This window comes from Hippocampus zosterae, chromosome 6 (assembly GCF_025434085.1).
Source record: "Hippocampus zosterae strain Florida chromosome 6, ASM2543408v3, whole genome shotgun sequence".
Classification (NCBI taxonomy): domain Eukaryota; kingdom Metazoa; phylum Chordata; class Actinopteri; order Syngnathiformes; family Syngnathidae; genus Hippocampus; species Hippocampus zosterae.
The window spans coordinates 16,570,539-16,586,337 of record NC_067456.1 but is presented as its reverse complement, the minus strand read 5'-3'; the positions used below and the strand labels follow the sequence as shown (position 1 = coordinate 16,586,337).

At 44.2% G+C, this 15,799-nt stretch overlaps 1 protein-coding gene across 7 annotated transcripts in view; it reads left to right on the top strand.

The window, feature by feature from the left end:
• Positions 1–15,799, top strand: part of grk5l (G protein-coupled receptor kinase 5 like) — a 65,708-nt gene that overhangs the window by 25,639 nt on the left and 24,270 nt on the right. For 4 of the 7 annotated variants that reach the window (XM_052068112.1, XM_052068111.1, XM_052068110.1 and 1 more), the window contains exons 3-9: positions 47–159; positions 4,556–4,633; positions 4,773–4,870; positions 5,026–5,118; positions 8,318–8,381; positions 8,814–8,954; positions 9,028–9,218. In XM_052068112.1, coding sequence (XP_051924072.1) covers positions 47–159; positions 4,556–4,633; positions 4,773–4,870; positions 5,026–5,118; positions 8,318–8,381; positions 8,814–8,954; positions 9,028–9,218 — 778 coding nt within the window. Of the gene's footprint in view, positions 1–46; positions 160–510; positions 606–4,555; positions 4,634–4,772; positions 4,871–5,025; positions 5,119–8,074; positions 8,225–8,317; positions 8,382–8,813; positions 8,955–9,027; positions 9,219–15,799 lie in introns of those variants that run through there. The other 3 variants (XM_052068115.1, XM_052068113.1, XM_052068116.1) reach the window with 3 other exon arrangements.

Genomic DNA, 15,799 nt, shown 5'->3' with positions numbered 1-15,799 from the left:
GTGTCCGCCTGTATTTTTAAAGTAGTGTGTTTCTCTCTCTTTGTAGTGAAGGACTATGTCTGCATCTGTGAGAAACAGCCTATTGGAAGGCAACTCTTCCGTCTTTACTGTGAGACAAGACCAAAACTGCAACGCTGCATTCAACTACTGGATGCAATGGTATAGGCACGCGCACACACACACACACACACACACACACACACACACACACACACACACACACACACACAAAACACACGTCACACATATTTTTTTATGAAGCCTTCCCGCAATAATCCTGTAAAATGTGGGAAACCTCAGCTTTCGAATTATGACCACTATTGTAGTGTCAGAGAGACAGCTGAAACAATCGCAAAACATTTGAAAGACTTTTAAAGGGCAAGTCAAAAATGTTGTCATGAATAATATGTTCTATGCAGTTCCACTAGTCTAAACACAACATTCTGATTAATATTGTGTTTGTAGAATATGAGTTGAGTAGTAAAATACACCTGTTCTTGTCCATCTCAGGGGGGCGGCCAACTTGACTTGCTGTTGAGTGAAAATGACAAACCATGGCTATGGACTCAGGTAGCGACCAATCATGCCTCACCTTCAGAAAACAGGTGAGCTGTGATTGGTTGTTACCTGAGTCCTGAGCAACTGACGTCATTTTCAGCTGACAGAAAGTGGCAAATTGGCCATCCCCGAAGATGACTAAAAACGGGTGGGTTTTGCTGCTTAATCCATATTTCACAAAGCTAATTTGAATCAAAATGTCGTGTTTAGACAAGTGAAGCCGCAAAGAACATATTATTGTCAAGAAACGTTTTGGGTTGACTTCTCCTTTAATATTGCATGATAAAAAATAAATAAATAAATAAGAAGCATAGATTAAGACTGGAATTAATTGCAAGACTTTAATTGGCATGCAAGACTTTTTGTTCTGGACCCTGACTCTAACCCATGATACTACAACCTATTATTACAACCTATTCATGACGTCATGGCGAGGTATTTAACTATAATTTACGTTTTGCAGAGCATTGACTCTATTACAGTGCTGCCTGACAATATGTTGGTATTAGCTGATGCAGCAAATAAAAGACGACTGAGAAGTTATTATTCAACTGAATCATGACCATCCCAAACACAGCAAACACTCCACATCGCTTTCTAGACAGAATACCTCCCACTTGACACGTTTAAGTCTTTGTCTACGCCGAAGATATTTATGTGGGTATGTGGCCACACATTAAGAGCAGCATTGTTTCTCGCACCACCCTATCCACTTCCAGCATATCCTCCCAACTCACCCCATGCAAATACACACATGTTGCTCCCTCCTTCTGTCACGATCAAAGTTTAACTTAAAAGCGACCCTGTGAAAGGGGGAACCCAGAGTAAATGCAGTTATCCAGTTACCGGTATGTAGTCAGGTTAAATCCGCACAGCCCTGGAGTGCTGCATTCGCACTTGACTGACAGTTAGACATGTAATTAATCAATGGATGAACAATGAATTGATTATCAAATTGATAATTATTTTTCATAATCAGTTAGATTTTTTAGATACCTGAAATGATGCAAATGTATACAAAATTTATGCTTCTCAACAGGAAATAGTCTGCAATTTATTTTGCCCTCCATGATAGATTATCTGTGTTAAATCAAAAATGTAATATTTGCTTTTACTTTAGGGAAACAAAGATCAACATTTTTGCAGATTTTGTCATATGTTACGGAGCGTTGCTAATTTTCTGACATGCGTTTGGCCCCAGTGAATGAACAAGACAAGACCAGTGTGGTCAGGGGAGTTTAGTGTAAACCTTTTTTATTATGTTGCTTAATCCCCACCCTTTGCATTTCTTTTGGTAACACTTTGTTGATTGCGTCTGAGTCAAATTTGTCTGACAGGTAAAACTTCCTTTATTTATTATTTTATTAATAATTATATATTATATTTATATTATATATTATATTTTATATTATAATTATTTAATTACATTATTCATTATTATTATTTATTTTTAATGAGAAGCAGTGAAACAGTGATCAAGGCCATGAAGAGAGAGAGCTTTTTACAGTTTGTGTGACCGAGGGAGGAATGTGTTCAGGGGTTTCACTTGAGAGGTCGTGCGTATTTTGTGCATGCGTGCTGGATCCCCCTCTTGCTTCCAAAAGGTTAAAGGGGCGTCTTGTCCATTTGGGTGACATCCTACAATGTAAATGATTACATATTAGAGTGAAGTGGAGGTCAGGTAGAGGTACGATCTCGTCAAGTGATTGAGGTTGTATGTCTTGGGCATACTCACTTGCCAGTTTATCCGGTAGATGAATGGAAAATAATGACATAAAGTCTTCCAACGAATTGTCCTTCATTTTATTCGTTGTGTCGTCATACTGCGAAGCATTTCTAATATGTCCATCTCATTAATATTAAATGCGTTGCCATCAGTTTATATGCATTTCTGATTTACTGAATAATTCAAACCGTGACAGTGTATACAAGTTGGATGCTCTTTTTTCCTTTTTCGGAAGTGTCAGTGACGCTGCTGCTTTTTAAAGCCTAAATCTCCAGGCTTATGTGTGTATGTACTCTATGTATACGTGCGTGTGGGTGTGTGTGTTTTATAGTGGAAAGATGGTGACGCTGGTGTGACACACTGTGACACTCCAGGACCTCGAGGAATCCTGCCGTGTTTTCTGTGTGGTTGCCAGGCAACACAGGGCCTTGTTGGGGGGAAAAACCTTCTGATAGACAGTGTCAGGCTAGTGTGCAGCATGGGTGCCTTGCTGCCCCCCTCCCTGCTTTTGCTTCATTGAAAGTGAAACGTGCTCGCTCTGAAATGCGTCAGACTTCTTTTCATGTCTCTGAGACGTCCAATATGAACAGCCTTTTATGTCATGCCTGTCTGTTTGAATGGCAACATAAGTATAGACACACAGCCAAGTGCGACATATGTTTGTGAGAGTGACAGCAACACACGCATTTCGGAAAAGACTTGCGCATTTTTGCTTAAGTCCTTTCTTTTTCTTTTAAACGCCCTGGACTTGAACATCTTTCATCTATGCACTTTTTCTCGTCCAAACTTCTGACAAACCCACTTTGCATAAGCTTTAAATAAATGTGGAAACACCAACGAGGCGTGATTCACTGACATCAGGCTGTGTGGAAATCTTGTAACTTGTACTTTTCTTGAGACTTGAGAGTGTCATTCAAATCTGTGAAAAAGAGGCTCTATTTAAGTTTGAAAATAACTTCTACAGTGTCATGGAAGCAGTGTCAGCCAATTTGGATGTGCAGACCACTGCGGCTACACTAACACTTTGAAGGAGAGTGTGTTTTTGTTTCAAATGCATGACAAAAACAGTCATTTGAGCAGCATACTGTGCTTCTGACCAAATGCGTCTTTGTAGGTCCATCAATGAAAAGAGAGTGTGCCTATCATGCTCTACATTCGCAGTCCCCAATTTTTTTCCCCCCAAAGACCGGTTTCAATTAGATTTGATTCTGACGCTCCAGAATAAAAACATTAACAAAAAAAAACAGATTAAAAACATGACACATCCTTTTACCATTGTGATGAATTTATTTGCTGAAATAGATGGGAGCACTGCACTTTTTTCTCTTCAACAAGCAGGTCCGAACTTGGGGTAATCTTTTCTTTCGGAAAACGCCAGCCTGCAACATGGTTGAAGCAGAATCGCTCTTCGCGAGAAAACAATGGCACAAACGTTGAAAAACACCAGCTTCCACCAATATTCTCCGACAATACATTCCACGGCTAAAATACTGGAGAACCTGACTCACGGGGCCTCTTAGATCCAATGGTAAATGGACTGTCACTTCTATAGCGCTTTTCTACCTCAGCTACTCAAAGCTCTTTACATTGTTACCTCATTCACCTACCATCAGGGGGAACACTATCCTGCTCAAGGACACTTTGACATGATTGCAGGGCCGGCGGGGATTGAAGCACTAACATCTGGGTTGGGAATCAACTGTTCTACCAAAGGGGTCACAGGGGTGCTGTTCAGATGTTGACGTACATTCGGGGCTCTGCTCCAAAAAAAAAACAATGCAAACGGACAAACAAAAATCCCGCCTCTGTGCTTGCGTTGGTTTTCTCTATGTACTGTACTCTGGCTTCCTCCACATTCCCAAAACATGCGTTAGGTTCACTGAAGACTTTAAATTGCCCACAGGTGTGAATGTGAGTGTGAATAGTTGTTTGTCTGCAGTATATGGTCCCTGAGATTGGCTGGCAACTAGGGCAGGGTTTACCCCGTCTCTCACACAAAGTTAGCTAGCATAAGCTTCAGCTCACTTGTAAGCGTAGTGAGTGAGGAAGTGAAGCAAACGGATGGATGAAGTTGTGTGTGTTAAGATTAGACAAAAATGGCTGACTTGCACTTTACTTTGAAGTCTTTACGGTCATCCAGGCGCTCTCATTTAATTCATATATTTTCTGCCCACCTGACTTGTTTCCAACTTCACCAACACAGTAGTTTTGCAGTATGGTAGAATGTATCCTCTGGATGGTGTTAATGATATGAGTTTTTTGCTCGTGCAGGAAGATTACGAGGTGACGCCTGATGAAAAAAGAAAAAGCAGAGGTGACCAGATTGTCAAGACCTTTCTATCCAAGCAAGTGAGTTATTTTCTATGATTTTGTTGAATTTGTTTGTGTTCTTCTTTCATATACATTAGAGTTGTGTCGATTAAGATGGTGCTGTTTGAGAAAGTGTGTGTATTGACAAAGAGCATCGTATATGCATGTTTTGATGTAGTCACCTCAGCGTGTGGACATTGCAGAGGTCTTTGCAGATCAGTGCCGAGAGAACCTTGAGCTCAGTCCATGTAAGGAGATCTTCAGCAACTGCCGCAAGTGAGTCACCTCTCCGTCTTTAAATCCTCTCGCTTGCCTGCTGGACTCACCTGTTTTTTTTCCCCTTATCCTCGCACACACCCATTTATAGTATATTAAGCGTTGGCTTACATGTTACTGTGATGACTGAGCCCCACCTTTGTGTTTGGAACCAGAGCTGTACACGACTACCTGAGCGGTGCTCCATTCGCAGACTTTGAGAACAGCATGTACTTTGACCGCTTCCTGCAGTGGAAGATGTTGGAGAGGTCAGTTCCTATCAGGTGTACGCAGCGGACCCTCACTATTTGCGGGGATAACGCGCAAACCCGGCCGCAAAATTCTGCGAATGATTGAAATGCGCTCTTAAAAGGGATTATTATTGCCTGACTTGATAGTAAAGCATAAACCGTAACTATACCACAAGTTATGGTCTCAAAACATGTTGAGAGCACATACAAACCCTTCCAAACTCTTAAAAATACACTCCAGGAAACAGTTTACAGTTGAACACATGTTAAAGAATTGCTGTAGCATTGCAACACGGTGTCAAACAATAAACATTTGAATCTCAAGCAAAGTAGAGGCGTTTCTGTCCATCGATGATTCTGACGCTCCCCGGCCTTTTCTGCTCCCGCTTATGGCCTGTGGTGGTGGGAAAATCTACTGCTTTGTAAGCCTCTGGCTCTGACCAACATAGTAGTTAGCGCTACAATGGTGGTGAGCACTTTGATCTTTCCTGACCCCAAATTGCTGGATCCACGCAGCAACAACACGAACTGTCTCAGATAGGTTTCGCAATCTGTCAGTTGTTGTTATAAATGACACTGGTTTTGATGACGTGGTTATTCCAATTTTGGTCAACCTGTTCTTGCCAGCTGACAGACTATCCTCTTCTGCTGACCGTCAATCCCAAACAATAGACTGCATATCATAATTCTGCAGACGTTTTATCCCACTCCACCAATGAGAAATAGGTGAGTTTTTTTCCACGATTAGCAGAGTATAGTGAAGAAAAACAAAATCTTAAAATAGGTAAATTTGCTAATGCCAAACTGCAAATATCCTGGGGTCCACTGTATACGCAATATATTTGTTTTAGATTTGCTCTAAAGAAAACAACAACAAAATACTACTAGTTTGAATCCTCATCTGGCATGATTTATGTGTGATTTATTATTTTTTTAACACACTATCCGCATGTTGTTCTATATTACTCAAGGTATTTGTGTGTTGTGTGTCTTTATTCACTTGGTCAATTATTAAAATGCTGTGAAATTGAAGCGGAAGCGACTTAAGTTGGTTTTAAAACGTGAATTCAGCAACAAAAGTCAATAGCACCTTCCCTGCGTAAATAAAAACAAACATAGAGACATAAAGATTTCAATTCAACCCCGTTTCCACCAAAGTATACTTTATTTTAATTATGGATGTTAGATACTACTTCAGACTTATACCAGTATGAGTACTCAACTCTCGAGTTGTGACCAATACCAATACCAATACCAAGTACTGATACCACTAGTACTTTTCATGTATAAAATTTCCCCCCATTTTAACAGAGAGTTTTAAAGAAAATCCTACATATCTCAATATGGCATTCTACCCTAACATTGGATAAAATGATTTTTCTATTGTCGTATTCCATTTGTGTACATACAGGTAAGGGTGGCATGGTGGATAGATGGATACTTACAGAAATTGCATCTTAACCTTCTCAAACTACACAACTTTTTTTCATTCACAACATTTGCGTTGTCAGACTAATAGATGCATTTCATTCAGTGTCTTGGACCACGCGAGACGTCACACGACAGGTCTGCCCTGACCAGACGCAGCCCAGTCATTATATGCTTCTGACAAAATTCTGTCCACTGGCACAAGTCTCTCTAGGAGGTGGTACCAACAGCTGTCAAAGTCATGTTGACGGAGGCATTATATTGGTTAGTTTTCTACTCAGAAAAGCAAAAAAAATCAAATAAAATTTTTTAAAAAGTATGGACTCATTCCTGAGTGGTGAGGAGAGGCTGGTATGGACTGTTTTTTACTCCGAAAAGAACTTGTGGTAACTAACTTGTTGAATGACGACAGAACTGCTAATCATCTATTTGCTTTGCATTTAGCAAACGTAGAATGAGTTGAAATGCTCCGTATACTTTCCATGTACTTTTGTTCAAGTCACTTTTTAAATACTCTACACCACAATGTCATTGTATGCACCACGTCCAGTCCCTTGTCAAAAGTAGGATGGCACTGCCCTCTTTTTGGTCAATGCCAAAGAACCAATCAAAGGATGACATATTATATGTCGGACTGGGCAGCAGGACGAACAAAAATTCTGACATGCTACACTTTGGCTGTCATGGTTGTAAAATGTTGCAGATGCCAGATGGCCAATCGTTGAGTATGTCACACTACACGCGCTACGATGTGTCGAGACAACTCAAAATCGTCTATGAGGTACTATGTTTGACTGCGACATGTCTGTCGGCTCAAAAATGCCAGACTATTTGTGTAGTTTGACGGCGGCTTTAAAGGGCATCTGTCAGACATGTACTTTATGTATGCCTTTACTTTCCGATCGTTAAATGGCCTCCGTTGCGAGAACTGATACATGAAATAATGCTGGGTAACGGCCCGATACCGATGCCTGGTACTGTATCAGTACGACTCATCCCTAGTTTTTATGGTCAGATGTTATGAAGGGGACCAAAATCGTGTGCTAACCGTTTTTGGCCAGCATTCTCTTGGGCGCAGTGAAATAGTACCCAGAGCCAAACACAGCAGCTTGTTAATTGATCGCAGAGTCACTTTGGTGTTAAATGGCATGCTTTTCCTTAAGACAAGGCAACAAACCATACCGTATTGTGTTACTTTTTTTTTTTAAACATGGCAAAACTACTTGTAAATGGTAGGTCAGGTACAGTTTGCGGGATTTCACAAAAACAAAATATTGAGCTTGGCGTGGACAGAATTTTCCACACTATGGCATCAATGGAACAATCCACGCCTCGGAATCGTAATGGCACCCGGTCTTCTGAACATCACTCTGCACGAACTAGAAATTAGCCCATTAAGTAACAAATAGATGGTCATACCAAAAAAAAAAAAGAATGGTGCTCCATCCTGTAAAGAGTTGTATTCTTATATTAGCAAAAAAGTAGGTTTTAGGAGCTTACAGCTGACTTGTGGACGCTCCTAATAGGAGTTGATCACTCTTGGCAGGAACATCTCTGATGCAGGGCGAGCATCATATCAGATGCAGTTCCAAGTAAACAGCAGGCTCTCAGAGAATCCTTGATCATATCCGTTGTCTGGAAAGTAAAATTGCATGCAAGAGGCCCCACCCCATGCACAGGAAACAGACTCAGGATGGTATTGAGTTCTGCAGATAATATCTCTGGCCTAATAAATAATACAGTATGTGAGCATGTATTAATGGGTTTTCCTGTGTCTGTGTTTTGTCAGGCAACCAATCACTAAAGACACTTTCAGACAGTATCGAGTGCTGGGGAAGGGAGGATTTGGAGAGGTGAGAAATACCAGTTTGTCATACACTACTTGGGCAAAAGTAATAAGACTCTTTAAAGGTACAAATTTAAGGCTAAACTAAGTTCAACTATCTGAGAGATCGTTTCTACTAGATTTGGGGAAATTGCACGAGTTCAAATGTCAAGGCTCAAAGTCTATATGGTAGTCCCAAAGATGTTATGCTGGTTTTGATGGATTGTTCCATCACAAACTCGTCTGAAAAGGCTTTTATAGATGTTTCTGTGTACACTTGATGCTGTTTTGCTGAGCTTTCCCCAAAACTGTTCAAAAGAGTTCGAAGCAGGGAATTGCTCAAAATATGTCTAATTGTTTTCATAGATGTGTCTCAATGCCTTTGTCAATCAAATGATGTCGGTGCATCCCTTATTTATTACAATGTGAATAATGTGTGATGCGTTTTGGTTTGTCTCAGGTCTGTGCCTGTCAAGTTCGAGCTACAGGAAAAATGTATGCCTGTAAGAAGCTGGAGAAGAAGAGGATAAAGAAGAGGAAAGGAGAGTCGATGGCACTCAATGAAAAGCAGATATTGGAGAAAGTTAACAGTAGATTTGTCGTGAGTAAACAAGCCAACTCCTATTTTGTCCTAGCTAGTTTCAACCACTGAATGATGTTCCCCTGGCCTCTAGGTGAGTTTAGCGTATGCATATGAGACCAAAGACGCTCTCTGTCTGGTGCTGACCATCATGAATGGTGGAGACCTGAAGTTTCACATCTACAACATGGGCACGCCGGGCTTTGACAAAGACAGGGTCCAGTTTTATGCTGCTCAGATTTGTTGTGGTCTCAAGCATCTCCATAGAGAATCCATTGTCTACAGGTATCAATCTAAAGAAGAGGATATTTAGAGTTTTGATCAGACGTTTATAAAAATATCCATGCAGACTTAGGCCAGAAGCATGTAGTCAACTTGATGCTTGCTGAAGGGCACTTGACCAAATATAAATGGGCACGTGTCTGCATATATTTCATCCTGTATGTATATTTTTGACCATGTTTGGATAAGAGAATCCCAAACATGCTCGCATATGTATTTATTTCACCTTGGAAAAAGAATGGTTCATACAATCATTAAAAACTCCAAATTATTTATTGGGTGTAAACTTCTGATCATAACTCAAACCGATTTAACTTAGCAGAACAGATTAATTTGAGGTTTTGTGTGTGTGTGTGTGTGTGTGTGTGTGTGTGTGCGTGTGCGTGCGTGTGTGTGTTTGTACGGCTATACTTGTGAGGACCACTGTGATTATAAGACCAACGTAGTGAGGACATTTTTGACAAGTGAGGACATTTAGGCCAGTCCTCACAAGTTTTTCATTCTAAAGGCCTCTAGAGGGTTTATATAGGCATCTCTCAAAGTTTCAGAGAGGTCCTCACAAATATACCAAAAATGATTTTTTGTGTGTATTTTCATTTAAATTCAATACACACACTTTTTACTCACTACCGCCACCTATTGATTTCTGAAATATTTTTGTTCCAACAAAACTGAAACTATAGAAAACAGTCTCATGGGCTTATTAGAAAGTAAAACAATGATGTATTTTTTATTATATCTAATATTTGTCTAAGTTTAACTTTTTTAACAAACATCTTGTTATGAAATAGAACTTGTTATGCAAACCCAAATCTGGAATATGGCCTCAGACCCACACGAAATTACACCTTAAATCAAACCACTAAATAAAAAACCTAAAATAATTTAGTGAAGTACACACTTATTCCATTTGTGACATATTGAGGTTTTAGTTGTCATTTCATAGCTCCACATTTGTAATTTGAAGTGCACATTTCTAACATTAAGCAAAGCTCTCTGAGTATTTTTACTGAGTAATGTTTTATATTCTATTGTATACTACTGATGGAACTATTATTTACTATTATATTTAGGGCATCAGTCTCATCTTTTCCATAAGGACACAAGGACAGAGGTGGCAGAATAAATGTGCACTCAATTGTATTAGTGTTACTTTTGAAAAATATGACATGTAAAAAAAAAGAGTCCTTGAATAAGAGTAAATATGTACGTAGTGGGGCAGCCCGGTAGTCCAGTGGTTACCACGTCGGCTTCACAGTGCAGAGGTACCGGGTTCGATTCCAGCTCCAGCCTCCCTGTGTGGAGTTTGCATGTTCTCCCGGGCGTGGGTTTTCTCCGGGTGCTCCGGTTCCCTCCCACATTCCAAAAACATGCGTAGCAGGCTGATTGAACACTCTAAATTGTCCCTAGGTGTGAGTGTGAGTGCGAATGGTTGAACGTTTCTGTGTGCCCTGCGATTGGCTGGCAACCGATTCAGGGTGTCCCCCGCCTACTGCCCGAAGACAGCTGGGATAGGCTCCAGCACCCCCGCGACCCTAGTGAGGATCAAGTGGCTTGAAAGATGAATGAATGTACGTAGTGAAAGAATCACAAGTACTGAGTAATTGGTGAGGAACTTCTTATTTATATTTTCAAACTACCACATTAAATAGAAATAGGAAAGTGCAATTAAATTAAAAAAGTTAAAGCTGTAAGCATATTTACGCCCTCAGGCATGTCGGAGTTCTCATTGTAACATACATTCAGTCATTTTCCGATCCGTTTTATCCTCACAAGGGTCACGGGGGGTGCTGGAGCCTATCCCAGCCGTCTTCGGTCAGTAGGCAGGGGACACCCTGAACCGGTTGCCAGCCAATCGCAGGGCACACACAGACAAACAACCATCCGCGCTCACACTCACCACCGAGGGACAATTTGGATTGTTCAATTAGCCTGCCATGCATGTTTTTGGAATGTGGGATCTGGAGAGAACCCACACAGACCTGGGGAGAACATGCAAACTTCACACAGGGTGGCCGGAGCTGAAATTGAACCTGGTATCTCTGCGCTGTGAGGTCAACACGCGGACCACTAGTTCACCAGGCCGCTCCCCAGAAAATCCATCCATCCATCCATCCATCCATCATCTACCGCTTATCCGGGGCCGGGTCGCGGGGGCAACAGCTTTAGCAGGGAAGCCCAGACTTCTCTCTCCCTAGCTACTTCTTCCAGCTCTCTCCGGGGGATCCCGAGCCGTTCCCAGGCAAGCTGGGTGACATAGTCTCTCCAGCGTGTCCTGGGTCTTCCTCTGGGTCTCCTCCCGGTGGGACATGACCGGAACACCTCACCGGTGAGGCGCTCAAGAGGCATCCGAATCAGATGCCCAAGCCACCTCATCTGGCTCCTCTCGATGTGGAGGAGAAGCGGCTCGACTCTGAACCCCTCCCGGATGACTGAGCTTCTCACCTTATCTCTAAGGGAGAGCCCGGACACCCTCCGGAGAAAACTCATTTCGGCCGCTTGTATCCGGGATCTCGTTCTTTCGGTCACGACCCATAGCTCGTGACCATAGGTGAGGGTTGGGACGTAGATCGACCGGTAAATTGAGAACTTCGCCCTTTGGCTCAGCTCCTTCTTCACCACGACAGACCGATACAACGTCCGCATCACAGCAGACGCTGCACCGATCCGCCTGTCGATCTCCCGCTCCCTCCTACCCCCACTCGTGAACAAGACCCCAAGATACTTGAACTCCTCCACTTGGGGTAAGATCTCTTCCCCGACCCGGAGGGGGCACTCCACCCTTTTCCGACTGAGGACCATGGTTTCAGATTTGGAGGTGCTGATTCTCATCCCAACCGCTTCACACTCGGCTGCGAAACGCTCCAGTGAGAGTTGGAGAGCCCCGTTTGAAGGAGCCAACAGCACCACATCATCTGCAAAAAGCAGGGATGCAATACTGAGGCCCCCAAAACGGACCCCCTCAACGCTTCGGCTGCGCCTAGAAATTCTGTCCATAAAGGTTATGAACAGAATCAGCGACAAACGGCAGCCTTGGCGGAGTCCTACCCCCACTGGAAACGATTCCGACTTACTGCTGGCAATGCGAACCAAACTCTGACATCGGTGGTATAGTGACCGAACAGCCCGTATCAGGGGGTTCGGTACCCCATACCCACAAAGCACCCCCAACAGAACTCCCCGAGGGACACGGTCAAACGCCTTCTCCAAGTCCACAAAACACATGTAGACTGGTTGGGCGAATTCCCACATACCCTCAAGGACCCTGCTAAGGGTGTAGAGCTGGTCCACTGTTCCACGGCCGGGACGAAAACCACACTGCTCCTCCTCAATTGGCGGCTCGACTTCCTGACGGACCCTCCTCTCCAGCACCCCTGAATAGACCTTACCAGGGAGACTGAGGAGTGTGATCCCTCTATAGTTGGAACACACCCTCCGGTCCCCCTTTTTAAAAAGAGGGACTACCACCCCGGTCTGCCAATCCAGAGGCACTCTCCCTGTTGACCACGCGATGTTGCAGAGGCGTGTCAACCAGGACAGCCCAACAACATCCAGAGCCTTGAGGAACTCCGGGCGGATCTCATCCACCCCTGGGGCCCTACCACCAAGGAGCTTTTTAACCACATCGGTGACTTCAACCACAGAGATAGGAGAGCCCACCTCAGAGTCCCCAGGCTCTGCTTCCTCCAAGGAAGGCGTGTTGGTGGAGTTGAGGAGGTCTTCGAAGTACTCTGCCCACCGGTTCACAACGTCCCGAGTCGAAGTCAGCAGCGCCCCATCCCCGCTGTACACAGTGTTAGTGGTGCACTGCTTCCCCCTCCTGAGACGTCGGATGGTTGACCAGAATTTCCTCGAAGCCGTCCGGAAGTCGGCTTCCATGGCCTCGCTGAACTCTTCCCACGCTCGGGTTTTTGCCTCGGCGACCACCGAAGCCGCGGTCCGCTTGGCCAGTCGATACCCGTCAGCTGCCTCTGGGGTCCCACAGGCCATCAAGTATCGATAGGACTCCTTCTTCAGCTTGACGGCATCCCTTACTGCTGGTGTCCACCAGCGAGTACGGGGGTTGCCGCCACGACAGGCACCAACCACCTTACGGCCACAACTCAGATTGGCCGCCTCAACAATAGAGGCACGGAACATGGGACTCGGACTCAATGTCCCCCGTCTCCCCCGGAACATGGGAAAAGCTCTGTCGGAGGTGGGAGTTGAAACTCCTGACAGGGGATTCCGCCAGACGCTCCCAACAAACCCTCACTATACGCTTGGGTCTGCCAGGACGGACCGGCATCTTCCCCCACCATCGGAGCCTACTCACCACCAGGTGGTGATCAGTTGACAGCTCCGCTCCTCTCTTCACCCGAGTGTCCAGAACATGCGGCCGCAAATCCGATGATACAACTACAAAGTCGATCATCGAACTGCGGCCTAGGGTGTCCTGGTGCCAAGTGCACATATGGACACCCTTATGCTTTAACAAGGTGTTCGTTATGGACAATCCGTGACGAGCACAGAAGTCCAATAACAAAACACCACTCGGGTTCTGATCGGGGGGGCCGTTCCTCTCAATCACGCCCCTCCAGGTATCACTGTCATTCCCCACGTGAGCATTGAAGTCCCCCAGCAGAACAAGGGAGTCCCCAGCAGGAGTACTCTCCAGCACACCCTCCAAGGACTCCAAAAAGGGTGGGTATGCTGAGCTGCTGTTTGGTGCATATGCACAAACAACAGTCAGGACCCGTCCAGCCACCCGAAGGCGGAGGGAGGCGACCCTCTCGTCTACCGGTGTGAACCCCAATGTACAGGCACTGAGCCGGGGGGCAATGAGTATGCCCACACCTGCTCTGCGCCTCTCACCGTGAGCAACTCCAGAGTGGAAGAGAGTCCAACCCCTCTCGAGAGAACTGGCACCAGAACCCAGGCTGTGTGTGGAGGCAAGTCCGACTATATCCAGTCGGAAATTCTCTGCCTCACACACCAGCTCGGGCTCCTTCCCTGCCAGAGAGGTGACATTCCATGTCCCAAGAGCTAGCTTCTGCAGCCGAGGATCGGACCGCCAGGGTCCCCGCCTTTGGCTGCCGCCCAGCTCACATTGCACCCGACCCATTTGGCCCCTCTCATTGGCGGTGAGCCCATGGGAAGGGGGACCCACGTTGCCTCTTCGGGCTGTGCCCGGCCGGGCCCCGTGGGTGTAGGCCCGGCCACCAGGCGCCTGCCAACGAGCCCCACCTCCAGGCCTGGCTCCAGAAGGGGGCCCCGGTGACCCGCGTCCGGGCAAGGGAAACCTAGATCCATTTATTGTATTCATCATTGGGGTCTTTGAGCCGTGCTTTGTCTGGCCCCTCACCTCGAACCTGTTTGCCATGGGTGACCCTGCCAGGGGCATAAAGCCCCAGACAACTTAGCTTCTAGGATCATTGGGACACACAAACCCCTCCACCACGGTAAGGTGACGACTCACGGAGGGCCCCAGAAAATCCAATTCATTTTATTCTGCTTTGGACATTGAAACTGGAAAATATGACTTGCATTCAATAAGTAAAGAATTCCAATTCCAAGAAATCAAGAAACGATTAAATTCCATATTAGAGTTTGGAATTATGTTGCTTTAAAAACAATTGTAAATTTTTAAGTCAGTTTAAATATACTGTGTGTGCGGTTGTGTTTGTGAACATATATATAATTTTATTTGCTGTAATTATTTTAGGAGTATGTGACATTGGTGATCCTCGTTACTCAAATACTGTATGTAGATGTTGCTCAAAATTTATCATGCTCTCCTTCACATCAGACCTCAAAGTTCACAAAGGCTGTGGGAACTTTGATAATTGACTTAATCATTGGCCAAGAAGAGGAGCGGCTGTTACCTGCTCCAAAACGAAGTTTTTGCAGCACCCCTCCCCCCAGACATGAGTTTGTTTACATTTCATTTAGCAGAGCTGCGCAGAAGCCAGCCACAACGCTTTGCAAGAAAAAAATGAGTTAGGTACTGTATTGCAGAAGTGTCCCCAGCATATCCAATTTATTTCATTCAGCTTTGGACATTGAAACTGGAAAATATGACTTGCATTCAATAAGTAAATAATTGTTTCATCTAAATTCCATATTAGAGTTTGGAATTATGTTGCTTTAAAAACAATTGTAAAATTGTAAGTCAGTTTAAATATACTGTGTGTGCGCGGAGTATGTGACATTGGTGAGCCTAGTTACTCAAATACTGTATGTAGATGTTGCTCAAAATTTATCATGCTCGCCTTCACAGCAGACCTCAAAGTTCAAAAAGGCTATGGCAATTTTGATAATTGACTTAGTCATTGGCCATGAAGAGGAGCGGCTGTTACCTGCTCCAAAACGAAGTTTTTGCTGCACCCCTCCCCCCAGACATGAGTTTGTTTACATTTCAATTAGCAGAGCTGCGCAGAAGCCAGCCACAACGCTTTGCAAGAAAAAATGAATTAGGTACTGTATTGCAGAAGTGTCCCCAGCATATCCAATTTGTTTCATTCTGCTTTGGACATTTCAACTGGATCATTATGATTTGCATCCAATAAGTAACAACAGTAAGTATTCTTTAGTAAGAAATCATG